Genomic DNA, 25,986 nt, shown 5'->3' with positions numbered 1-25,986 from the left:
ACACTGACCGCAAAGCAGTAAACATCTGGTAAACATCTGACAAATGCTGTAAATTTACACTGAAAGTTAATTTGAGGCTTTTGAATTTGCATTGGTTGCTGATGTAAGTGTGTGTGTGTGTGTGTGTGTGTGTGTGTGTGTGTGTGTGTGTGTGTGTGTGACCCTCTCAGGACATGCCTGGACAACAGCCACAGGAGTCTAAGTCTTAAACAGATGAACAGCTCTGAGAGAAAAGCACGCTCTTCTATGGCTGTAGCACTCACCAATGGTAGTGACATTGTTTTAGAAAGGGCAGATTTACTTCTGCTAACATTTACTGGTAAAAGAATAAAAACAAACCTCTCTCAAATTCCTGCAGCTTCTGCAGGGCCTCATCTCTCTCCAGCTTCAGCTGTTTACACTACAAAGCACAAAACCAAGCAACAAAAAGAAAAAAACTCAAAAGGAGTAATTACATAACATTTCTTTTGAAGGCCAAAAGTCATTTGTAGTTAAACATGGAGCTAGACATGAATGTTCTCCGTGTTCACCATAGAGCTGCATGGCCAAGTTAACAAGAGAAACTTCACAGTTACACGCATTACAACTTATGACGCTGTACTACACTTCAACGTCAACGGTGAAAACTATCATCAACCTGGCAATAAAATCTCTTAAGATCTAAAAGCAGAGTTCACGCATTGAGACTGCTCTAGAGATGAGAGAGAGAGAGAGAGAGAGAGAGAGAGAGAGAGAGAGAGAGAGAGAGAGAGAGAGATCCACACAGCCTCACTCACCTCAGCCTGGGCTCTGTCCTGTTCCCTTCTCAGGTGCTCGTACTGGAGTAGAGCTGTAGAGAAACGTGGAGTCAAGTGAGCCATGATCCACAGGTCACCTCCAACACCCACCCGTCTACAGCTAGGACTTCAACACTCCATCACAAAAGCAGGAGCTACAGCTACATATGAAGGAACTTCTCACACACACACAAAAAAAAAAACCTCACAGCTTTTCTAACCACCGGGAATTTCTGTTATGTTTACGAAAGGCGTTTTGAGCTAGTCTTGAAATGGGGATGGTAGGTGGCTCTTTAGTACCACTGCCTACAGAACGAATGCTGGAACAGTGAGTAATATCAGGGTGACAAGCTTCCACTGTCGGACAGGTCTTGAGTCAAATACTGAACTTCCTCACTGAGTTAAAAAGAGCACATCAAACTAATGCTTTGTTGAATCAACTGAAGTTTAAAAGAAGAGACAGAAAAAGTGTGCCATTTTAAGTGCTTTTGGCCAGATTATTCCAGTACTGACAACACACTGTTTGTTACAAAAACAACAGCAGATAATGAAAGGAAGAAAGGAATTTTTGGAATAAAAATGTTAATTATTAGGATCATATAGCTCCATAACAATTCAGCAGCTGCTGGAGAATGATGATGGAACATCCATTTGGCTGGTGTCAGTAAACAGCATCCGCCAGTGAACTGTATATAAAACAGTAGCAACAGCCTCAATTTTTCTAATTCAATTTTTAACCAAAAGGCCTATTTGCAATGACTTTGAAAATGGATTGAACATGTATTATATTTCAAATGTATTACAAATACACGCATTTCAATGTGTTCAATAAAAATATATACCTCTTCGTTTATGCATTCCAGCATAGATAACAGCCGCAGAGTATTTTAGTCTATATTGGAATAAATGCACTAGTGGATGTGGACGCCAGGCTGCAAACGGGAGGATCGCGTGTAAAAACTCAGTCCTACACGCAGGCAAAGTACGACCCAAGAGAAGATACGGGAAAACGCCTCACAAGTGAGATCTGAGGATCTGGCAAAGTTAAAAATATAGATGCGCATATACATCTAGGTCTGACCCACATATGCGCCTGAATTTAAAGCATTCGCATAAACCTTTCCCGATAAATCGATGCGCAATCTACTTGTAGTGGACTATACAGCAAGAGAAAAGTTCTCGGAGTTCTTTGCACGCAAACCTCTACTTGAAGTACTTTATAACCCTATAAATCTTATAACCGATATCTTCGCGCATTTTACCTCCATCCGAGAGCTCGGATATAGTTCTCATTTGATTTTCTTCTTCTGCCGTCGCCATTGTAATAAAAGTTACGGACTTTCACCTTATGTTCCGGTACTGTCGCGACAGGAAATGCTCCCCTGACACACCTGAGTCCAGATACCGACATAGTTTCGTTCCACCGGTAAGGCCGACCGACAAAGGAGTTACTGGCGAACAAGACGCTGTGGACGTCAACACAATACAACCAGACATGGCTTTGGGAGAATAATATCATTTAATTAATTCGTTATCATCAACACAAGCAGGATCTAGCAGGCCAACAGACTGTAAGAGTAGGGCAATGTTGGACATTTCTTAGATAACACAGATCACACATTCACAAAACACAAAATGTAAACATCCTCTAGTTCATTTGTCAAAAAAAAACAACAACCCTCTCACACACTCCCGTCAGATTAGCGTGGGACAGAGAGGATATTCACGCATCCATGTATACGGCCAAGATCTTTGTGGTCTTATTCGTGTCAGACAAAGAAAATCCAACATTATGTGCAACAAAGTACCATTGCGTTCAACAGCTGAGACTAGTAAAACTAAACCCAACACACTGCACACTGCATTTTTAGGTCAGGCTAATGTCTTCTGTATTTGCAGGTGAAATATGCCACTACTAAAATAAATAATTTCTTTTCATCAAGTTAACCAGTTTTCAGTTGATCTAAGACAACAGAAGCTCAGTGATTACAGGAATGGTGAAAGTAATAAATATGTTGTAAAAGAGAACACAGAATGTTGGATGAAATGTTAAATATCAATGTAAGGGACAGAAATTGTCATCTTAACCAGCTCAAACATTTCAGGATGTTTTCTACACATTAGAGGAAGAACAAACCATGAGAACTCAAAGGGGGGGGGGGGGGAGAGAATCATCCAACATGTCATATCTTCCGCTTTCTTAAAGGTCTCTTTACGTGTAAGGAAAAAATAACAACAAACAAAACCTGACAGGTTCTACAGCAGATGAATCACATGTATGACCCTTACAAAACATCACTCACACATACACAGCAGATGTACAGAGGGTGGTGAGCTCTGGGTAACACTTTATTTAGAGAGGTGCAAACTCAGACAGCTCACATGGTCAGACAGCTTGCGTGACCTTTAACCCTTGCCCTTGAGAGGTGGTTAGGAGGTGGCGTGGCGTGCAGTGGACTCGCGCGGGTAGAACTCGGCCAGGGTGCTCTGTGGGATTCGCTTCAACATCTCTTTGGGGAAGATTCGCAGTAATTGCCAGCCAATGTCCAGGGTCTCAAACACAGTCCTGTTATCGTAGGGGCCTGGGAGACACACACAGACACACACCGGCACAGAGAGAGAACTGTATTAATCTCAATGATGAACTGATATGATTTCATGGCAAAGCACTCTGTGACCTTACCATACTCTCTAAAAAGGAAAAATTCCTTTGGAAATATTCCATACAAGCGTTTCATATTCGCATTACTCTTACATGCTCAGATTCTAAAGTGGAAGTGAAACATGTTCTGCAAATTATTTGTGTGGGAGTAATTGATTTAGGTGAGCTACAGATCCCAGCATTGCTTAAAAGAACTGAACACAAACCATGCACACGCACAAACCACAGCACCCAGGCCCCAAACACGCACAAACCACAGCACAAAAGCAAAAACCAGGGCTCAAGAACACATATATGAAACAGTGACCCATTGCTTGTTAAAGTACAAAGCAGAAACTCCTCAAACACCTGATCCTCAGTCTTCATAGTTCACTTGTGGAACCTAAACAGTTTCCACTACCTGCACTGACTGCAGAGACTATGGTGCCCAACTAAAGCACCTGGAGAATGGTGACCATCTCAACTGTGGCCAGAGTGAAATGTTAACAAGGTTGAAAAACCAAGCGGAGTCAGGAAAAAAGGTTCTGGCTACACACATTCATACGCTACAATAATATCCAGTCTCGTAAACTACATTTTTTTGATTGGAAGATCCATTTGGCATTCCATCCTACAGCAAGGAAACATACGCTTACCTTCCACTTCCATAAATCTGCTTCGATGGCACTCTCCTGTTATCTCCTCTCAAAGCACTGTGGCCATTCAGACTATAGCAAATCACCCAGGGATGTATTGTGCGTTTTTGGTACCTTGAGCGATGAAGTTCTTCTCAAACTTCTGCAGGAACTCCAGATAAAGAAGATCATCAGAGGTCAAAGCTTCCTCCCCCACCACAGCTTTCATAGCCTGGACGTCCTTACCGATAGCATAGCACGCATACTGAGAGAGAGAGAGAGCGACAGAGAGCGAGAGAGAGAGAGCGAGAGAGAGAGAGAGGGGGAGTGAGAAAAGGGGAGAGAGAGAGAGAGAGAGAGAGAGAGAGAGAGAGAAAGGGGAGAGAGAGAGCGAGAGAGAGAGGGGGAGTGAGAAAAGCGGAGAGAGAGAATGTTGTAGGAGTACGGATCAGAACAGCATTTCATTTATCTTTCATTTATACAATAAATCCACAATCAATTAACAAAAATAAATAAGTCATTCATTTAAAAAAAAAAAATAAAAAAAAATCTATAAACAAAATTCAGACTGCACTTTACCAGTTGATTGGAGACATCCGAGTGGTCTTTGCGGGTCATGCCCTCCCCGATGGCAGACTTCATCAGACGAGAGAGCGAGGGTAGCACGTTGATGGGTGGATACACCTTTAACAGACGAGAACATGGTGAACGAACGTGTCAGCCGGGGCACATCAGCAAGCCCTGCACTCTGTTCGGCTTCGCTGCGTGGAGGTTCAGAGGCACGGTGCCTCACCTGTCTGTTATGCAGCTGACGGTCCACATACACCTGACCCTCTGTAATGTAGCCAGTCAGATCGGGGATGGGGTGAGTGATATCTATATATATATGGGAAAGAGAGAGAGAGAGAGAGAGAGAGTGTGTTCCTAATGTAGTTATAATGGGGACACCCATTCAGAAACACACATTGATATTTTACAAGGATGTTTCTATAGTAACCACACACATGTAGATCTGATGTGAACAGACAGTATCGTCGTCTGTCCCACGCTAATCTGGCGGGAGTGTGTGAGGTGTGTGAAGCATCACTCAGATTCAGGAGCTGAAAGGAAATTCTCTTTCTACTGCAGCATTCTTTACGTTTACTCGGCCAGTTCAGTCCGTCATTGCGTAGCTGAAACCCACGCACACAGCTGCACGCATTTAGTTGGTTGTTTATGTGCTTGCACCTGTCTGCATGTTTGTGCTTTTTACTGTTATCTGGAGTAAATGGCCTGCAATGGGGTGTTTAAGTAAACATTTTAATCATTAAGTTTCATGTGTTTGTCATTGGAAATGGGGAGTTTATTGTTTATTGTCTATTGTTTACGTTAATGTCATTAAGCGTATGTGCATGATATGGTAAAGGACTGGTGAGGACTGGTGTGTGTGTGTGTGTGTGTGTGTGTGTGTGTATATATATATATAGACATGGTGAGGATTGATGTAAATGGTAAAGATATGGTAAAGTGTGTGTTTGTGTGTGTGTGTACCATCGTTAGGCATGGTGAGGATTGGAGAGTGTGTGTGTGTACCATCGTTAGGCATGGTGAGGATTGGAGAGTGTGTGTGTGTACCATCGTTAGGCATGGTGAGGATTAGAGAGAGTGTGTGTGTGTGTGTGTGTGTGTATATACCATCGTTAGGCATGGTGAGGATTGGAGTGCGAGTGTGTGTGTACCATTGTTAAGCATGGTGAAGATTGGAGAGATTATGTGTGTGTACCATCATTGGGCATGGTGAGGATTGGAAAGCGTGTGTGTGTGTGTGTGTGTGCATAGGTGTATGTGTACCATCGTTGGGCATGGTGAGGATTGGAAAGCGTGTATGTACCATCGTTGGGCATGGTGAGGATTGGAAAGCGTGTGTGTGTGTACCATCGTTGGGCATGGTGAGGATTGGAAAGCGTGTGTGTACCATCGTTGGGCATGGTGAGGATTGGAAAGCGCGTGTGTACCATCGTTGGGCATGGTGAGGATTGGAAAGCGCGTGTGTACCATCGTTGGGCATGGTGAGGATTGGAAAGCGCGTGTGTACCATCGTTGGGCATGGTGAGGATTGGAAAGCGCGTGTGTACCATCGTTGGGCATGGTGAGGATTGGAAAGCGCGCGTGTGTGTGTGTGTGTGTGTGTGTGTGTACCATCGTTGGGCATGGTGAGGATTGGAAAGCGTGTGTGTGTGTGTGTGTGTGTACCATCGTTGGGCATGGTGAGGATTGGAAAGCGTGTGTGTGTGTGTGTGTGTGTGTGTACCATCGTTGGGCATGGTGAGGATTGGAAAGCGTGTGTGTGTGTGTGTGTGTGTGTACCATCGTTGGGCATGGTGAGGATTGGAAAGCGTGTGTGTGTGTGTGTGTGTGTGTGTGTACCATCGTTGGGCATGGTGAGGATTGGAAAGCGTGCGTGTGTGTGTGTGTGTGTGTGTGTGTGTGTGTGTGTGTGTGTGTGTGTGTGTGTGTGTGTGTGTGTACCATCGTTGGGCATGGTGAGGATTGGAAAGCGTGTGTGTGTGTACCATCGTTGGGCATGGTGAGGATTGGAAAGCGTGTGTGTGTGTGTGTACCATCGTTGGGCATGGTGAGGATTAGAGAGTGTGTGTGTGTGTGTGTGTGTGTGTGTGTGTACCATCGTTGGGCATGGTGAGGATGGGGATCTGTGTTATAGAGCCATTTCGTCCCTCTACTCTTCCAGCTCGCTCATAAATCGTTGCGAGATCGGTGTACATGTAGCCAGGAAAGCCACGACGACCTGGTACCTCCTCACGAGCAGCAGACACCTAAACATGCATAAACACGCAGGCACACACAAAGACATCAAACATAAATTTGCTTTTACTTGCGAGGACCAAATGTTGCTCGAACCCCAACACTTACCAAATAGTGGGAATAGAAGACACACCCCTACCCACCCTCACACAACCATCCTCACACCCTCACATCCGTATACACCCACCTTCACACCCACCCCCACAAAAAGCTACACGCACATTCACGTCACATCAATACCAGTGTGCCAGTGTGCTGTAATTGATATATTTAACTTATTGAGGATAAACTGCAGCACTGCATAAATCAGTAAATCACCAAAAAAGAAAGAAATGACTTCACATTGACTACACATTATACAATTAGCTATAATCACATTTGCGCAGTATACACTATATACATGGGGTTTTACGCAAACAACCCATCAGGAAGATAAACTCGGTTTATATTTCAGTGAGTGTACTGCACAATACCCATAACAGGCTGGTGACCTTGGCAGTCAGGATATATATATATATATATATATATAAATAACTTTATAATATTAATGTACTTATATATTCATAACTGCATTATTTCCATGGTGATGGTCAGCTTTACTCTTTTAGTCATTTACATCACATTTCCCCATAATGCATGTAGGACCTTCCTTACTATGGTAAGAGATATATTAATACTATACAAAATATATTAATACTACTAAACAATTTGTTGTTGTTGAACAGGCAAAATCCATTGTTCCATACACACTTTTATAGATGATTCCTATGAAATGGGTCTAAAATATGCACTCTCATTATAATAATGCTGAAATGAGCCAAAGGAACACCACATCAGACCTCCATTCAATTTGTGGAATTCACAAAAAAAAATTCCTCGAGATGAAAGATAATGCCGATTCAACTTCACTTTGCCATACCAATGAGTTCCAATAAATGCCCAACTTTCAAGATTATGGAACAGTAAAGCAAGTTAAATGTTAATGCCTCTGGACCACTTTCTGAGTGGAAACAGACCAAAACAAGGCTGTATGCGCAGCGCAGGATGTATTGATGTGGCAAACGTCTGCCAAGGTTACTGTCATGCTGTAGCAAAAGGCTTTCACATGCATCTCAGCTATTTGGAATGTGTATTGTGCGGTTGGCACACTGAAACATCAAAATATCTGCCGAGGGACAAAACGATTTTTTTTTTTTTTAAATGAAAGGTAGAGGCGAGGGGAGTTTGCCAGAGAGAGAAAAGAAGAAAATATGTCTAATGAAAAGGTCCTTTCTCTCTCACTGACTATTTAATAATAATCGAGTTAAGGTATTTCGCCAGGCTAAGGAATGCTTCATCCTTCTGAGTCTGTGTCTGATGCGCACGTTTGTGTGTGTGTGTGTGTGTGTGTGTGTGTGTGTGCGTGCGCACTAAACACGAGTTAATGGATATTCATGCCTTCTGCTTTCTCAAGGAAATGATTACACTCTGTCTTGTACCGTCTTGTTCGTCAATGATGCTTGTTTTTCTTGTAGCTCTGCAGCGGACAAAGAGCCATGTGATTCTGCGTCTGTGTCAGATTTTATATTCATCATCGAGTGGCAGATGTTCCTGGAATCCCAGTATTATGAGCTCTCACCGTAGGCTGCCTCACAAAGCCCGAGGGGGAAACCCTACCCAGCACTTTGAAACTGCTCCCAGTGCAAAGAGCCAGTTATGGAGGGCTTGCTTCAGGTAGACATCCTCTCTTCTCTTAGACACACTGTAAACTGTCTGTACTTAGTTGGACAGTTGACATCAGGAAGAAATCATCTTGCTGGCTGCAACCTTACAAAACACGACGATAATGTTTCTCTTTAACAGCAAGTACATTCAGGTGGAGATGGTCAGAGTTTGCCTATGCTCAAACCTCACCCGCTGACCTTGTATTTATTCATTTATTTTAAACTTTATCTAATATCGATATAAATCATGACTGTTACATTTCTGGAAGTGAATATAGGCACAGCATATAGGTATTGTGGACAACGCAGGGATGGAATTTGGCAGGCCATGCTGAAAAGCGCCAAAGCAAATGAACACAAAACAAAAAAAATGATGAAGGACACCATCAACAAGGCAAACACACAGAACATCGTCATCTTTGGAAAGATCCTCTCAGGTATTCAGGCCTTGAATTAAACATCAGGGAACACTTTCATCCAAACAGGCTACCAAATGACCTTCCAGCAAAAGAAGTTTTTCTCCACATTGTGTTTACCCTTATGAGGTCAAGACATGTCTAAGGCTTTTCGTGCTGGGTCATTTTCACACATTACACAAATGGGTACTCTGACTGCGTGGTCTCTCCTCTTTAGGCACAATATCCATGACCTTAACATTAATAAGTGGATGGAAAAATGGTTGTGCTGACCTCCATTCATCCCGTGGCATGTATTGACCACAGCTACGGAGATGATTGTGCCACTCTTTTGGGGCAGAGGTGTGTGTAAGTAAAAGAGTTGATAGCCACGGAAATTCCAAGGTCGTGAAATCTGAGCAAATATGCTTACATTTCCTGGTCAAGCAGAGTCATCCATTTCCTGGTCAAGCAGAGCCGAGCTGCTCGTGGATGCTTTCTAAAGCTTAAATTGCATTCGGGACGGAGCTCAGCCTGCATGCTACAAAAAGAAGGCAAATTCAACGACTGCTCAACGACCGTTCAGACTCGAGACAGCCGCACATTTCGTGTGTATGGCAAAATTCTATTCCGTCGCAATCAGATACACAGTACGTGTCCCATTGAAGAGACGGCAAAGCTCGGTGCGATGATGCCTGTATGGGCACTAGCTCCAGGAGGGATTATAAGGAATTACAAGGAATTACAGAAGAAGGCCTTTAGGGAAGATACAGACCACTTTCTGCTTTTTATTCCCCTTCAATAAAACCAAATGTCTTCTCTTTCAATTTTTGCCTTTTTATTCCGTTTCCAAGAAAAATGTTTAAGCTTGTGGCTAATGGCCACCACGTGACCCGTTTCCAGGCTGTTAAGACTTTAAGATGATACACCAATGGTCGGACGACGCTTTGTGATGACATTTTCCTTTCAAACAGAAGTCAAGCAGAAAGGAGACTGTTTCACAGGGACGAGTTCAGGTGTCATTATTAATGCCGACTCTTCACAGGTGCTTCAGTTACGTGCCTCTGCTGCGTGTTTCAGTTCCTGGAAGCTTTGTGCAGACCAGGGTGAACAGTGTCTCTGTATGCTACAGTTAAGCACTAGGTCATAGACATATCATGGCTATGGAACCTACTGAAATGGACATCACATAATATGAGCGCTACATACCGGCATGTTCTACATAAGCTACGCCTGTCAGAAGGGTAAGGCATTTTGTAAAGATGGTACAACATGGTTCGACTATGGTGATAAGTTTTTATAAAGTGCTTTCTTCCCCTTGTCTAAACACTTGGCTACAGTCTCCAAGAAATTGGTGACAAGATGTGACTGATCTTTCATATCATCTAAATGAACATTTATCATCTAAATGAACATTAGTCACTACACATTAATAAAATAACAATCCCTGCATTTAATCTACCCATATATATTGTAACTAATTATGTGATTGAGAACAAGTTCACAACAAGGTGTTTATTGTGGTCTTCCCTGCAATTTATGGAGAAAGTGTCTCTAGATAACATTCGTTATATTGCTAGGATGTAAGGATGGTAGTTTGGGTATAGCAAAAGATTTCACTGATGACAGACCAGCTGACAAGTTGTTCAAACAACACCAACTCGTGCATATTTTGAAAATATGCATTTTTGCACATTCTAATTATTACTGGGGACAACTGTATCTACAGCAACGTGACTTTTACCGGGGCGGGGGCTCCTCACCTCTCTCAGAGCCTCGGCGTAGGAGCTCATGTCAGTCAGGATGACCAGCACGTGTTTCTCACACTGATAGGCCAAATACTCAGCTGAGGTCAGCGCCAGGCGCGGAGTGATGATGCGCTCGATGCTGTGGGAAGAACGCAGGCATGAGTTCATCACATGGGGAAAAGTGAACCTGTCACGCAGCACCACAACAGTTTCATAAGCCCTTACGTGGGATCATTGGCGAGATTGAGGAACAGACAGACGTTGTCCATGGATCCGTTCTCCTCAAAGTCCGACTTGAAGAAGCGAGCAGTCTCCATGTTGACCTGATTGCGGTTTAAAGTAAACCCATATAACATCAAACACTATACCAACTAAAAACCTTTTACTGTGGTTAGTTAATAATAAATAAAGCCAGAAGTCAGTCTTCAAAATCTCTGCGTAGTGGGAATTCATGGGGCTTGTGCATTTTGGCAGGTGACAATAACCCTCACCAGTCACACTATTCAGATAAGCCTGTACAAAAGGTCATTTCCTAGCTGAGGAAAACCCACACCTTTCTGAAGCAGGCTGAACATTGTGACCGGTCTGTGCATGAAATCAGGATATAGTGTTACACATGCTGAATAGTCCTGGGCGCAGGCCAAGCAGCACCAGAGGCCCAGGTCAATGACATCACAAGCACAGGTTAATGGAAGCCCTCTACACCTGAATGTGCAGGTGACCGTGACACCTGACCCCGGTAATACCGGGCTGAGAGGACACACTGGTGCCAATGAGGCGACAGTAACACAGGTTTAGAGGTGGGGGTGTGGGAGGTTAAAGTAGGGTTAATGGGGAGATTAGGACATGCATGGACACGCACGCACGCACGCACGCACGCACGCACGCACGCACAATCCCGTTTTTTGGTGCCTGAATATAGGTAAAGCCCAGTGTTGTACTAAAATGGACCTTTCAACAGATAACCAGCACATCTGTGAAAATCTGCAGGACCAGCCAAAGTACAGCTGGTTTTTTTTCGACATTTTCTCATTTTCCAAGTATATAATCCATATAGAAAGCAGTGGTCACCAACCCTCTTCCAGAACATATTCCTAAAAACTGCATTCAGATCCAAAACAGATCTAAGACCACCCAATGCAGCTGATCAGTGTCTCAAGTAGAGGGATCAGATACAGTAAATTAGGAGTCGTCTTTAAAAAAGATCAACAGAAAACACTAAACTTACAGTGCACTTAGAAGAGATACTTTTACAGTGTACTCCAGTATATTCCAGTGCACACCAGAAGCTGCATACAGATGTGTGCAAGAGGACGATCCTAACTGAGAATGTTCCGGAAAAGGAAATGAGAAAGCCAGCCATAGACTGGGGTGCTCACGCCCATAGCAGCAAAGACGATGGCAAAGTTGTCGGAGCTGTAGTCCATGACGTCCTTGGACTTCTGCACCAAACCAGCCTGTCGACAGATCTGAGCGGCAATCTGGGAGCAAAACAAACACAGAGAAATACACTGCTGTACAGAAGGTATATCTAGGAAAGAGCAGATCCAGGCTGAAAGATAAAAGTTGGGAGTTGTTTAAAATCAACACTGCTAATAAGATACAATTTGTGGTACACAGAAATGAGCGTGGGATATACGAGTGAAGACTAATTAAAAAGTTAATGTGTCTGTGAATCTGTCCTAGGCGCATCCATCTTGTGTATGGGTAATATTCAATGTTACAGTAGTTATTTCTTCAAATTAAAAAATAGGCTAAATGAGAGAACCTTGAAAATTTCCACACACAAAAAAACTGAAAGCCCAAGTTGGAACATAAGGCTGCTGCTTTATTCCTTTTCTCGCTCTCTGTGTGTGTACACACTCACACTCACACACACACACTCACACACTCACACACACGACCAAGAGAGAAAGGGCGCAAGAGGAATTTCACACTTATTACTTAATGTAATAGTCCCGGGTGTCTGACCCGGGGTGCCCCACAGCTGAACTCTGACCTAAACACCTGTTTCTCTAAGAGGATAAAGCTTGCTGTGAACCTGTGACTGGCATTTTAATAAAGTGAGAAAGTTTGTGGTGTTTTTTTATTTTATTTATTTAAATCATTACAATGGCAAAAGGCCCGTTGTCATTATTCAGCCTAAGGAGGGTTTTACTGCAGAGCTGGAAGACACAGTGCTGACACCTTGCGACTTTGTGACCACAATTTTTCAATATTAGTAGACATAATGATGCACTTATGAGGGATCATTACTCTTCCATTATTTTCTAGCCCTTTTGCTCTTTGAGGAATACAGTTGAAGTAGTTTCAGCCCTTGCAAATTTTTTTAACCAAAAATGATGCAAGTTATCTATAGCAGCTTGTGTGAGAGACAGGATGAGGTTTGCTTTGAGTGTACATTTAATAAATAAAAAAATAATAATAATAAAAAAATTTTAAAATGACACATCAATCTTTTACTTTAATATACATTTGCACAAGAGATGTGATGGTCATCTTTTTTTATTGATACCTGAATTAGTTTGTCTTGTCTTATCCATGTCTTATCCAAATTCAGCTCTTTCAAAAGCACTTACACAGTGGGAACTTGTGTGCAAAGGTGTGTGTGTGAGCTTGTGATCTGTGATGAGTGTGTGTGGTAGTTAATGGGGCCTCAAGCAGGCTTAGGCGCACTCTCAGGTCACTGAAGAGAAGATACAGTGGGAGCCTACTGAGGTCATAAACACAGACGGGTAACCCCAGGGCTGTTTCCCGCTCCAGGTCCTGAAGAGGCTGCTAAAACGTGTAAATGCACAGCTTCACCAGAACTCTGGAAACACATGACTTATGACCAGAATTTTCACAAGTCAGGGTCATGTCCACTCCAGGCCAAAAAGCACAAGATCAGCACAGAAGTGTTAGCCAACACAGCTCGAGCTGAGCCTCACCGAGTCGCAACTTACACATGCACAGACGCACACATACGCATGCACTCACACACGCACCCAGCCCTAAGCAGAGATTTAGAAATAACGAAATGTGTGCGTGGAGGGCGTTCGTGGGCATAACACTGTCAAACTGTCATTCATGACAATCAGGATAAATGCTGCTATGAATGAAACAGACTACAATGGGGAAATACAGAAGAGGTTAAAATGATCACAAAACAGCCTCTCTATCAAACGCCCAGGCAATCCTGTGTCAATTGATATGCAGCTCCGGTTATACACGGGATAAGATGTCAAATGTCCTGTGACGACAGGAGCTACACGTGGAGCCCAGCACACTCACGTCACAGTAGAACACCACAACCTTGCAAGCTCCTCTTAGGGGTCATCAGGTAGGCACCTCCCTCCATCTGCGATTGGTTGAATTAATCCCGCGACACCTTCAGAAGTTTCAACAGTGAGGTCTGGCATCCCAAACGGCACCCCCCCCGATGCTCCCCAACCACATACAGAACCCCTTGCCTTTTTGGACTCCCGGGTGACTAAGGCCGTACTGGCACCGTGAATTCAAGCTCAGTGCCGACATCTGGATCTGCCGCTCCAGGCATGACGACAATCCACTCACCTCCCCAAACCTCCGCGGACCCGATACACCAAGCACCTCAGCCATTCCGTGTTTATAATGCATTTCCCCAACTAATCTGTGCTCTCCCCATCCACGTCCGATCATCCCTTCGCAGCTCCGCTTAGCTTTGCGGCCTCTAAAACCAAAGCTCCACATGCGCCAGAGGACTCAACTTTGAGGGGTAGCTGAATTGAATGCAACACCCAGACCATATTCTTGTCCTCAGCATTTTTTCACAACTGAGCCACTGTTAGAAATTACCATGAAGTTACAGAAATATAAACAGCAATTGTATAATGCTGCCATCATATATTTAATATGTTTAATGTTCCATCTTATTTATATTTAAAATGTTCCTCTTATACACACACACACACACACACACACACACACAACTATCCAACAATGCATTCTCTCACATTGCCCCTTTTCCAATATAATTTATAGTTTAATAGTTTCAGCATCGTATGAGGTCAACAGTATGCTAGCAAAGCGCATGCATTTCATTGTAATTTAACCCTTTGTATCGAATTGCCTATTGACAGTAAAAAAAAAAATAATTAAAAAAAAAAAACCTGACGATGTGTTCCCTCCAACGGGTCTCCCGGGACAACCACAAGACCTCCTCTCAGTTGGCCATGAGGTGACCAGAGGTCATCCTCCTCTGATCCTCCTCTCAAGGCGGAGGAGCAGGGGCTCTGCTCTGAGCCCCTCGAGGACAGCCGAACTCATCACCCCATCACGGAGACTGCTCGGTGTCCACAGTCTTGTTCTTTAACCCAGACTTCCTGACCGCAGGTGAGGGGGGGGGGGGGTAACGTAGGTGGACTGGTAAATCGAGAGCTTGGCTTTATAGCGTTATATGCCCCCTCTTCTGCACTACCGCCACAGTCATACCCATCAATCTACTCCAGCGGATACAGAAACAGCACACCCTCCCAGACCCACCAGAGTAGCCGAGACTCCCACATCTATACTGAATTGGCTACTTGCAGTACACACAATGTAATGAAGCATGGATGACATGTTCAGTATTCTCTTTCAGTCCTTCCAGGTTTTTACTATCGCTATTACGGATCAAGAACCAGACATTTGTACAGCTGTTTTTTGACGACGCGCGTTGTAAAAAGTGTTGCACAAATTCACTTGACTTGAAGCGACACTGCAGATACCGTGTGCAGATGGCTTAGGTATCTACCTGACACAGTGTGTTTGTGTGGGGGAACCCCACACGTGTCTGCTTGGACAAGCAACTGAGCCACTGCCTCACAAACACATACTCGCACACACACACACCACACACATACAGAGACAATACACACACAGACAATAACACAGAAACACACAGTCATCTGTCCTTTCTACAATGGGATGTGATGAAATACGCAGTAAAAGGTTACAACTGGTTAAATTTAAATGTGCATTTAAAACATCTAAAATATCATTATCTACATGGTAAAAAAAGGACAGTCTACGCTACAACAACATTAGCTCATATGTCAGATGCTTGGGAAAAAAAAAAATCTAATTCCAAACATTTTATCATTTGGTGGATTCTGGATTTTGCCGAACTGGGTCCCAGTCACACACCCTTCAGGGTGAGAGACCAAATGTAAAGGTCTTTGCCCAGGCCAACGTACGAGAACATTTATAGGCTTGGCAGAGGAGGGTTCTTAGCACCTGCTCATAACTGCAGCGGTCACCGCTTCTCCTATACGTCTGTCCTCATAGGACAGAGAGGCGCCAAACTGACACTGAAGAACGAACACCAACTGCGAGCGACTGATGATCGCCTTCCGCCAGCTCACGGACGCCCCTAGTGGCATGTGTGGATTTAAACTCGAACACACCCAACAGAATACAGCTGATGAACGACATGCACGTATGCTACAGGCCTGCACAAAAGCATACAACTCAAACGCAAACGCCTGCTTCCCGACGTGCACGGAAAGGCCTGCTTCCCGACGTGCACGGAAAGGCCTGCTTCCCGACGTGCACGGAAAGGCCTGCTTCCCGACGTGCACGGAAAGGCCTGCTTCCCAAGATGCAAGCTTCTTATAACTGAGTTCTGAGTGACTCCCACCTTTTCTGGAACTCCCTCCTTACATAAAATCGCACACAGTAACAACAAGGTAATGACAAATATTCCACCTGTTCTGTAGACAGTTAACACACCAAATTACTTTCTGTGTCTGAAAATATAGCACACTACCTCAGTAGACCAAAAATGTGACCAAAAAAAAAGTCCATTTTATGTCATTTTGAGTCAAATTTAGACTGAACAAACAGAATGCCTTCACGGCAGACTGCCGACGTTGATTCGACATGCACACTCGGCCAAAACGATGCTGACAAGAATCAGCTAGAGCCAACGGTGTGGAACACACTGCACCGAGTAGATGCTGTCTTCACACACACACACACACACACACACACACACACACACACACACACACACCTCATTATGAGGAAGGCCAGCTGCAGAGAAGATGGGGATCTTCTGTCCTCTGGCGATACTGTTCATACCATCAATGGCAGAGATGCCTGTCTGGATCATCTCCTCAGGATAGATACGACACTGAGGGTTGATGGGTTGGCCTGGGAGAGATAAAGATGTCTTTAATGCAGAGGTCATTAACGCAAGGGCAAAAAACACACAAGTATTTTGTTGTTTCTAGGATATATAGATAAAATTTATTTTCAGTGACAGCCGAAAACAATTAAATGTCAATGCCGTTCTAGATTTGGTTTTTTTTGTACACTTTTGAGATTTTATTTTTACAACCAGTTTGTTTGCACTCTATCTATGCCACATATGTCTTCAGTAACTTCTGGAACTGTCCTGAGAGCAGGGCAACCATGAAGTGTCCTGAGATCAGTGCGACCCTAAGGCGTGGTTGTCTCTGTTCCTCATGGTCTCAGTTGACCTCTTTTGAAAGCCCTCATGAGATTCATGCGTTCTCTCTATACATCAGAAAACCCAACCTCAGACACAGGCAGCCTTGAGCGACTGTAAAACTAAGCCTTCAGTGAATGGGTTTCAACATGACACACAGATCCTAATACAATGTTTCTTATTTAATAAGCGCAGTTCCCGTGCGAGTCTCAGGGCCAAGGGCTTTTCTTGCAGCCGGGCAGGCTGGGAAGGGGCAGATATTCAAGTGCTGGATAAAGTGTGAAGACTGAAGACATCCTGTACCCATGATGTCTAGGTAGTCCTCAGCCAATACACTGGGGCCACGGTCAATAGGTTTGCCCGAACCGTTGAAGACACGTCCTAAGAAAAAACACCCATGACATTAACTTATTTATTTTAACTGATTTATTTTGATCATATCCTTTATTTATAAGGGGTGTGTGGGGTATAAGTGCATGTGTGTGAGAGAGAGAGAGAGAGAGACAGATTGTATGTTTACCCAGCATGTCCTCAGACACAGGTGTGCGTAGGATGTCACCTGTGAACTCACAGGCGGTCTTCTTAGCATCAATACCTGAGGTCCCTTCAAACACCTGACAATTGCAAAAACAGACATCGGAATCCATCGCTATGTGTCTTATCACAGGATCACTGAGACTGTAACAGTAGCCATAACATTTAAGATCCAAAACGCTGTAGCCTCTGAATGAACTAGATTCATAGGAAGAAAAACAACCCGCACACCAGCTCACAAATACAACCCGCACACCAGCTCTCACAGACACACCCCGCACACCAATCCACAAATACAACCCGCACACCAGCTGAAAAAATGCCTTGCAATTTCCCAGTGACTTCCAGTATAGTGCGCCATGGACCTGCGACTTGCCACATTTTAAATAAGCACTAAATATTTCACTTGAACTGCCAGCAATCCTAAAAACCATGTTTTCTTACCATGTTACCCAAGGGCTCAGATGAACTGGGCAAACCAGACTTTTCTTTTTAAATCAAGCACTCTATGCAAATGTGATTTTGGGAATTAAAGTATTCAAAGACACGTTAATGATATGTTTAAAGGGGCTCGCTAAAAGTCTATGCCCAAGGCCACAAATTTGCTAAACCCATTCTATAAAAATTTCAAAACCTCTTTTGTCAGTCTAAGTTTTGTTCCGCGTCATGCAGTGTAACCAAATATTTCCGCCCCCATTCGCTTCTCTTTTCCACTTCTGCTTGGAAAATCCTTACAGCAGCAGGAGCAACTGTTACTTCAGAAAACATTAATTCTGCTGCTTCTGTTGCTAAACCTACATTGCAACATATCGCATTCCTGAACCACGGGATGTCATGAAGTTAAAATGGCAAGCGTATACCCTCCCCCTCAACTTGAATCGTCACGGGGACGTGCGTGTGGAAGGAACCGAGACTGGGCCAGAGCAGTGTCTACTGCCTCACCTGAACAACAGCCTTAGTGCCAATCACCTCCAACACCTGCCCACTCCTCCGGGTGCCATCCGGCAAGGTGAGGTGGACGATCTCAGCATAGCGAGGAAACTAGAGAGCGAACGGAGGAGGGAGGGGGGGAGAGAATAAACAAATAGGTTATCAAAGGAAATTTAAAAAGAAAGAAACATCGTTCAAATCAGAAGGGCCAACAAATGGTTCCTATTGCCAAGACTGAAAGGTTGTTACTGGATATTCTGCGTAAATACTGCTGTGAATATAGAGCGAAATATAGTGTTTAAAAGAAAAAAACAAAAACAAAACAAGAAAGTCTCTTACTTTGACCTTGTCCAGAATGACCAGGGGGCCGTTAACACCCGACACAGTGGAATATGCTGAGGAAAACAGAATGCCTTCCCTTTTAAATCAACATCACAGGATGAACATAAACTTTTGCATTCGCCAACAACTGATGACACTGAATCATTTCATTTTCGGCAATTTCAATATTTGAAAGTGGCCTTTGCACCTCTGGCTGCTCCAAGGAAAGTGCATGACTTCAACCCCCCAACAGAGGCCAACAAATGAGCCTTCCATCAGATGGAAATGAGGCCCAGCTCTCTCCTAACCTCGCCGCTTCTAATCGCGCACACTCTGACCTTTACTCAAGCATTATAATTTGACTTTCTGCGCGTTGCCGTGGGCAAATGTCAGAGTGATAGAAGTGCTGGGCACCGTCCCCGTCCGTCTGCAGGCGTGGAGGCAGAGGGACCGGGTCCCCACCTTACCAAACCGAAGACAGCCCCGCTCTGCTCTCCCCGACAACCATTGCCTTTCCATAACACGCCTAGCAGTTATCAGCCTGAGCGCCAAGTGTAATCCTTCCGAAATAATAGGCATTACAGAAAGGGAGAGATGGAGTAGCTTCTTGCAGGTGGGGTCAGGTAATAAGAGCTCTTCTGGAGGAAGATCGTAGTTGGAGGGAACGGGTCGAGGCACTTGGAGAGGGATCGCAGCGCTCAAGCAGCGGGAAAAAGTATTTCTAACTGTGAGATAGGTACAGACATGGGGTGAACCTGTGCACTTTAACAGAGTTGCACAAGCCTGAGCTCAGAGCTAGACTATGGCTCCGCGTAGGTCTTCAGATTGGAAATACATAAACTTTAAATAAATGTGGTGTTTTTAAATGCTCTACAAGTAATACTCGCTAAGAAAACAAAAATACTCACTTCATCACTTTGACTTTCCTCCAGTTCATTTAATAGTATGAACTCTGGGGTTTAGGTTCGCCCCAACTGTCAGGCTTTTCCTCTGACACAGGGGATGAGATGTGTGATGAGACTCTGAAGCTAAAGACCATCAGCTCACGGCTACGTTACCTCGCCACTATGTTAGCTCACTGTTATGCGACATTAGCGTGCCACTACTTTGAGTTTGCTGCTACGCTAGCACGGCACTGTTAGCTCACACCGTTTGCTGGGGGAACGTGAGTTAATGAGACACTGTGATAATACCATGCGGCTCCTCTCAGAGCCTGTACACGGCGCTGAAGCATGCCGCTAAAATCTCTCCAACACACACTCACCTCAGTACTCTGCAGGTAGAAAGTAAGTAAAGACACTGAATAAAGCCATCTACACATGATGCTTACAAATAATGAATGAAATAAATAATGCAGGGTTAATATTTAGAACAAGGATAACTACTACCAATAACAAGTTTTTAAAAAAGCTACCTGTTGCTATATAGGTTTATAAAAAAAAAAAAATAAATAAAAAAAAGGCTTACATCTGTGTCCAAATAGAAAAAGAAGACTCAGTAAATCAGTAAAACCTTTAACGTCTAAGCTGCAGAAAAACATGTCTGTCATGATCCGTGATGATGTGAGAGAAATGACTGTCACACCAAAGGGCACCAAGCGTGTGAGCCTCAAGTCGACAAAACTTTGTAGTGTTTCACAATCTATACTGTACCTATTTAAATAAACATGTACGGGCCCAAATTAAAAATTAAAACAGCCGAAGCCTGCAGGTGAAATCCACATTACCTGAATCCCGACAGTGCAAATGTGTCCCTAAATAAAAGATTAGCCTCGTAATTACCATTATGTCTCAAAGAAAACCAGGGCCTCATCACACTCAACACCAAATAATGCCATTTCACAAATGGACAAAAATACACGTTTTTCTGCAAATTCCAACATTTTTCAAGACATTATGGTTTTGTTCAACGCCTCCTTTCCGACCCGGCCCAGACAAATTGCAGCACGCACTTTTGATGGATGTGTTTATAAAATGGACTTAATAGCTACACTTACCCCACAAATTGCCCATATGTTTCAAAAGAGATTCATATGGCTATTTACCGAGATGTGATCATAATTATGATGCAGGAAAATTGCCACCGTATAATTGTGCATCAACCTCTTAAACATCTCTCAAAACACCCCCCCCCCCCACACACACACACCTAATGGAAAATACTACCAAAATCTTTCAGCCAAACACAAGAAGACTTATTGCAGCGATGTACTTGGCATTAGCATATTAAAACAGGTGTAAGCAAGTGGACCAATGTAGGGCATAGAGCATGTTCTTACACATACTGTGAGAAAATGTGACTCAGAACATTAAATGGACTTACACTTCAATTTAACAGACATCATATAAAATAGCAGTGCACTGCAGAACTTAATTAACATGCGTTTTCTTCGGAACGCATGTAAGAAAATAGATGGATTAAAGTAACAAAACTGCGCAAGCACCCTCTGCATTGCACCCAACGCCTCTGCTCTGAGCTCTTTCAGAGGGAGCGCCACAAGTCTCGGAAAAGGCCGCGCAAAATAAAGATTAAAAAAAAAAAAAAAAAAGGCTATATATTCACATGGCATGAAGTAGCAACATTTCCCATTGGGCTTGAAAAACTTTCTCCACCCCTCCCAGGACACTTGAGCTGGAGTGTCGCGGTGCGCGGGCCAGGCGCGGAACAGTGCCGTGGGTCAGAGCCAGCCCTACAGAGCTGCCAGGGCCATTGTCTGCAGAAACGTTAATTGGTTGTAATCTGGCGGTAGCGGCTGTTTTGGTAGCCTGACCTTGTGCCCCCCAAGGACACCTTGGTGTGAAGTACTAAAAGGGCCCATTGAAGAGCCAGTGAAAGAGGCCCAGAGCATTCCAACACACTCCCATTCCTGCACTCAAAGAGAGGGTGATGGAGACCAGGGAACAGACTGGGCTGTGGAGGGTAGCGGAGGGTGGGGTGACGGAAGGGTAGCTGAGAGGTGGGGGGGGGGGGGTAGTTGAAGGGTGCTGGGGTGACAGAGGGTTAGCTGAGGTGTGGGGGGTTGCAGGGCAGTAGCTAAGGGGTAGGAGAAGCCTCCCCCCGCCCCGCCCCTGCACGTCTCATATCATCACACCCCCTCGGGGTCTGTTTTGTTTTTTTGTTTGTTTTGGGGGTTTTTGTTGGGTTTTTTTTTTAGTGATTTGCAAACACACTGCTGTCCCACCACAAGACAGCACGTAAAGAGATGGAGACGAGGGGAGAGAAGACCAATTACCAAAGCAATCAGGACAAAACATAAAAGACAACCCAGCCAGGGCACCTGCTAGGCTGTTTATAGGTTCAAGCCAGATGTACTCTTGTGTATAAAAAACAGAACAAGGAAAAAAAAAAAAATTTAAAAATCAGACGAACCCTGACGAAGACCAAGTGAATGCCTTATACCGAGACGCTCGGCATAACGCATTCTTCTTACACAAGCTGGCTGGGAATCTTGGGGTTGAGAAGTATATGAACTCAAAGCGCACGCTCCTTCTTTAAAAGGCCAAACAAAGCTGAGATCTGTTTCCAACTGCATACTCATCTACACACTTCTCACATCCTTGGAGAGCCATGAGAAATTGTTTTAAGAAAAAAAAAAATTAAGAGGATAATCGGATTGAGAATAAACCTTGAAAAAGAAAAGCAAAATTGTTAGAACTTTTTTTTTTTTAAAATAAAATAAGTGATTTGTTTGTACAGTCAGCTCTGCTGTGAATGAGTAATATCAGACTACCATTCCTACAGTTTAGGACACAATTCAGAACAACATACTGTAGTTGCTTGTGTGGTTTAGGCTCACATTCTCCCTTTACTTAGCCCTAATCTTTACTTAGCCCTAATGTGTTCTTTACTTAGCCCTAATGTGTTTAGTTAAGGAAATGAAACATTATGAATGCCACATCTAAGTTGCGAGCATGCCTTTCTCAGAGGCAGCATGCACAGCCAGTATTTAACAGATACAAAACAATTCCCCAACAGCTGCTTTTAGAGTAAATATACAAGGTATCAAAACTTTTGATATCATTTCCATTCAAATATTAAAAGTCAAATATTATTCTTGGTTATTTTGTGAGGCATAGAAAGGCATCAGCCAGCAAATCACAGAACCATTAAATTGGATAATAACTGAAAAAGATCCATAATGAAGACAGACACATTCAGCTGATATGTATGTGTCGAACATTACGTTGTGAATATGGCTGCAGTAACATCCTCAAAATTATGAATCCAAAGGACACACAGAGAATGAGCAGTGAAGGGAACATGTTAACTGAACCTCACTGCCATTCTCCCAAACAGCCTGCAATGTGGTCTCAACGTGCAGCATGTAAACAAGGGGTTTTATAAAGGCACAAAATGTCCATTTTATGCTTTTGACTAAACACACATTAACACATTTCTGCGAAAATAATCAATTATTTTTTTCACTTTCGTAATTGCATCGGCTATTCCGTTAAGAGATGTAATTGTGCCTTGATTCAATCGCATTTAGAAGATCCGAACATTATAATGTGTGAAAATTGTGAAATGAGACTCGATAAAAAGAGAGAAATAGTGGACAAGCAAAGGGCAGGCGTGTGAAAGGCTGTGAATGGAGACTGGCTAGAGCCTGCATTGGTATTCACTCGCGTTTCAATGCTAACAGGCAGAATCCAATTACAATACTGACAGCAGAGTGGGGGAGCTCAAGAGCTCAGGTCTCTGAATGCAAAATGCAAGAATCAGATGTAAAGGAAGTTTCTTCAAGAGTATCAGAAGCACGGAATATTCTCAAGGCTTTCACCAGTACTGAGAAGTATTCTATGTGCATGAATCTTAAGGTTTTCTACCCTCGATACTTTCAGATGGTCGAGAAACACTTGTGACGTGTCTCATTATATTGACAAGGCCAAAGTATAGTTTTGGCCAACTGTGCAGATTGGGCAGGTGGCCACTTCAACACGGCTTGTTCGTATAGGTCCTGAATGAGGCACCTACCACATAAACTTGGTTTGTGGTAAAGGCACAAAGCTGAGTCTCCTTAACTAATATTCAAAGACACTTGAGCTGCCATAAAAGTACAATTATGAACTCCAAACACAGTACAACTACAAGACTAACAACAGCCAGTCAAACCCAAGCATACACCCACCCAACCCTTCAATAACCTAGCTGTTCACCTGTCCCTACAGTGCACTCAAGAATGGTAACACCTGTCCCAACAATGCCCTGGACAGCGATAACGGCCCATCAGAGACACCCAAACAAGCAAACACCCACACCTTGATAACTGCCCATCAGGTGGGAATGCTTTTGACCCACAGGCAGAGGCTATGCCTGAGAAGTGCTCACTCTCGATGATTGGACCATGTGTAACGAGGGGGGTGGGTGTGTGTGTTAGTGGTGGGGTACTGCTGAAATTTGTTGGCCGTGGAACACAGGATGTAGGCCTGGTGGCTGGTTAACCCCAGAGCTCTTCTGGAAAGAGGTAGCTGGGTTAAATCAGCTGTAATGTCATACCAACAGTTTCACAGATATCTGCACAGGACCGGCAGGTTTTTTGGAGGTACCCTGCCTAGCAACAGATTGATAATGTAAACTCATTTTGCCAGGTTTACAATGACGTGTGCAAAAAAAATTTTTATCCAAGATAATAACTGGTTATATGTTTTGTCTTATATTTCGGGATTTTTAAAGTTACAGTTTACATATTTGGTGTATGTGTGTGATAATATATAAACAAATATACATACAGTACCAGTCAAGATTTGACTGAAAATATATTTTTTATTTCAATAAAGGCATTTCAATCTAACAGATTACGGCAAGGGCCAAAATGTGGCTAGACACCTGCCAGTGGTTAGTACCCACCAAAAGTTTTCCAAGGAACTGGCTACAGGGTTGTGAGCGCCAAAATCTCACCAACACGTGTGGATAGTGAAGGCTGGCCTATTTGATCCAATCCCACAGGGCTACCGTGGCACAAATTACTGAAAATGTTTCCATCATAGCTATTTATGAAGTTGTGTAGATGTAGACCAGTCAGTTTCCGTGCTGACCACCACTGAAAGTGGAATCAGAACCGGACCGGATCAAGGAATAATGGAAGAATATGGCCTGGTCTGATGAATTATGTTTTGTTTTACAGCATGTGAATGGCTGGGTACGCTGTTTAGCTGGGACAGAGATGGAGCCAGGATGCACCAAGGGAAGAAGGCAAACCAGCCGAGGCAGTGTGATGCTCTGGGGAATGTTCTGCTGGGAAACCTTGGGTCCTGGCACTCATGTGGCTGTTACTTGGACATGTACCACCTAAACGTTGTTGCACTCCAAGCGTGCCCCTTCATGGTAACGGTATTCCCTAATGGCAGGAGCCTCTTTCAGCAGGATAATGCACCTTGCCACACTGCAAATACCGTTCAGGAATGGTGTGAGGAACATAAAGGGATCAAAAGTGTTGACTTGGCCTCCAAATGCCCCAGATTTCAATCCGATCAAGCATCAGTGGGATGTACTTAAAAAATAAGCCTGATCCATGGATGCCACTTCGCAATTTACAGGATTTACAGGATCTGCTGCTAATGCCTTGGTGCCAGACACCACAAGACACCTTTAGAGCTGATCAGTGTATACATGTACACAATATAGTAGTGCAACTACACAAACGCTACACTCCACGGCCAGTTCAAGACTACTGTTACGCACAGGTTGAGATGTGCAGAGATAAGCCTGCTTTTTTTTTTTACTGCATACTTAGGTATAATGACAAAAGTAAATTGAAAAATAACTATATGCTATAAGATAGCAATCATATGAAGCATATTATCTGTACACTAGAAATATACCTTATGTTTTGTCAATATTTTTACTTTGAAGCAAGAAACCTTAAACAAACGAATGGAAAAAAAAAATAAAAATCACTGGAGACCAACAACTTTGCAGAAGGTGTTTACAGCATTGTTTTAAACAAGAAGCTTGAATGCAAAGAAAAATGCATGCTGCATCATAGCACTTTATGCTCAGGACGATGGGTGTGTTTTCCCCCCCTTGGTCTAAGTGGTACATAATTTAGAG

General features: G+C 43.5%; 2 protein-coding genes across 5 annotated transcripts in view; both read right to left on the bottom strand.

Moving 5' to 3' along the window:
* Positions 1-2,171, bottom strand: part of shtn1 (shootin 1) — a 39,535-nt gene extending 37,364 nt beyond the window's left edge. Inside the window, exons 1-4 of one of the 3 annotated variants that reach the window (XM_081721703.1) lie at positions 2,039-2,111; positions 1,619-1,708; positions 777-829; positions 340-400 (exon numbers count right to left, since the gene is read on the bottom strand). In XM_081721703.1, the coding sequence (XP_081577829.1) occupies positions 340-400; positions 777-829; positions 1,619-1,708; positions 2,039-2,096 (262 nt within the window). In that variant the 5' untranslated portion in view covers positions 2,097-2,111. Of the gene's footprint in view, positions 1-339; positions 401-776; positions 953-1,618; positions 1,709-2,038 lie in introns of all 3 variants that reach the window. The other 2 variants (XM_027024589.3, XM_081721705.1) reach the window with 2 other exon arrangements.
* Positions 2,172-2,276: 105 nt separating this feature from the next.
* The window catches only part of atp6v1ba (ATPase, H+ transporting, lysosomal, V1 subunit B, member a), a 28,114-nt gene continuing 4,404 nt past the window's right edge, over positions 2,277-25,986 (bottom strand). The window contains exons 2-14 of one of the 2 annotated variants that reach the window (XM_035532877.2): positions 18,955-19,010; positions 18,628-18,726; positions 17,672-17,765; positions 17,455-17,532; positions 16,714-16,853; positions 12,080-12,181; positions 10,926-11,023; positions 10,716-10,839; positions 6,715-6,865; positions 4,846-4,928; positions 4,632-4,736; positions 4,188-4,317; positions 2,277-3,358 (exon numbers count right to left, since the gene is read on the bottom strand). In XM_035532877.2, coding sequence (XP_035388770.1) covers positions 3,207-3,358; positions 4,188-4,317; positions 4,632-4,736; positions 4,846-4,928; positions 6,715-6,865; positions 10,716-10,839; positions 10,926-11,023; positions 12,080-12,181; positions 16,714-16,853; positions 17,455-17,532; positions 17,672-17,765; positions 18,628-18,726; positions 18,955-19,010 — 1,412 coding nt within the window. In that variant the 3' untranslated portion in view covers positions 2,277-3,206. The remainder of the gene's footprint in view (positions 3,359-4,187; positions 4,318-4,631; positions 4,737-4,845; positions 4,929-6,714; positions 6,866-10,715; positions 10,840-10,925; positions 11,024-12,079; positions 12,182-16,713; positions 16,854-17,454; positions 17,533-17,671; positions 17,766-18,627; positions 18,727-18,954; positions 19,011-25,986) is intronic. The other variant, XM_081721706.1, reaches the window with a different exon arrangement.

Source organism: Electrophorus electricus, chromosome 10 (assembly GCF_041902795.1).
Source record: "Electrophorus electricus isolate QZ-2024a chromosome 10, ASM4190279v1, whole genome shotgun sequence".
NCBI lineage: Eukaryota > Metazoa > Chordata > Actinopteri > Gymnotiformes > Gymnotidae > Electrophorus > Electrophorus electricus.
Note: the sequence above shows the minus strand (reverse complement) of the source record. Positions and strands in the feature narration are given on the sequence as shown.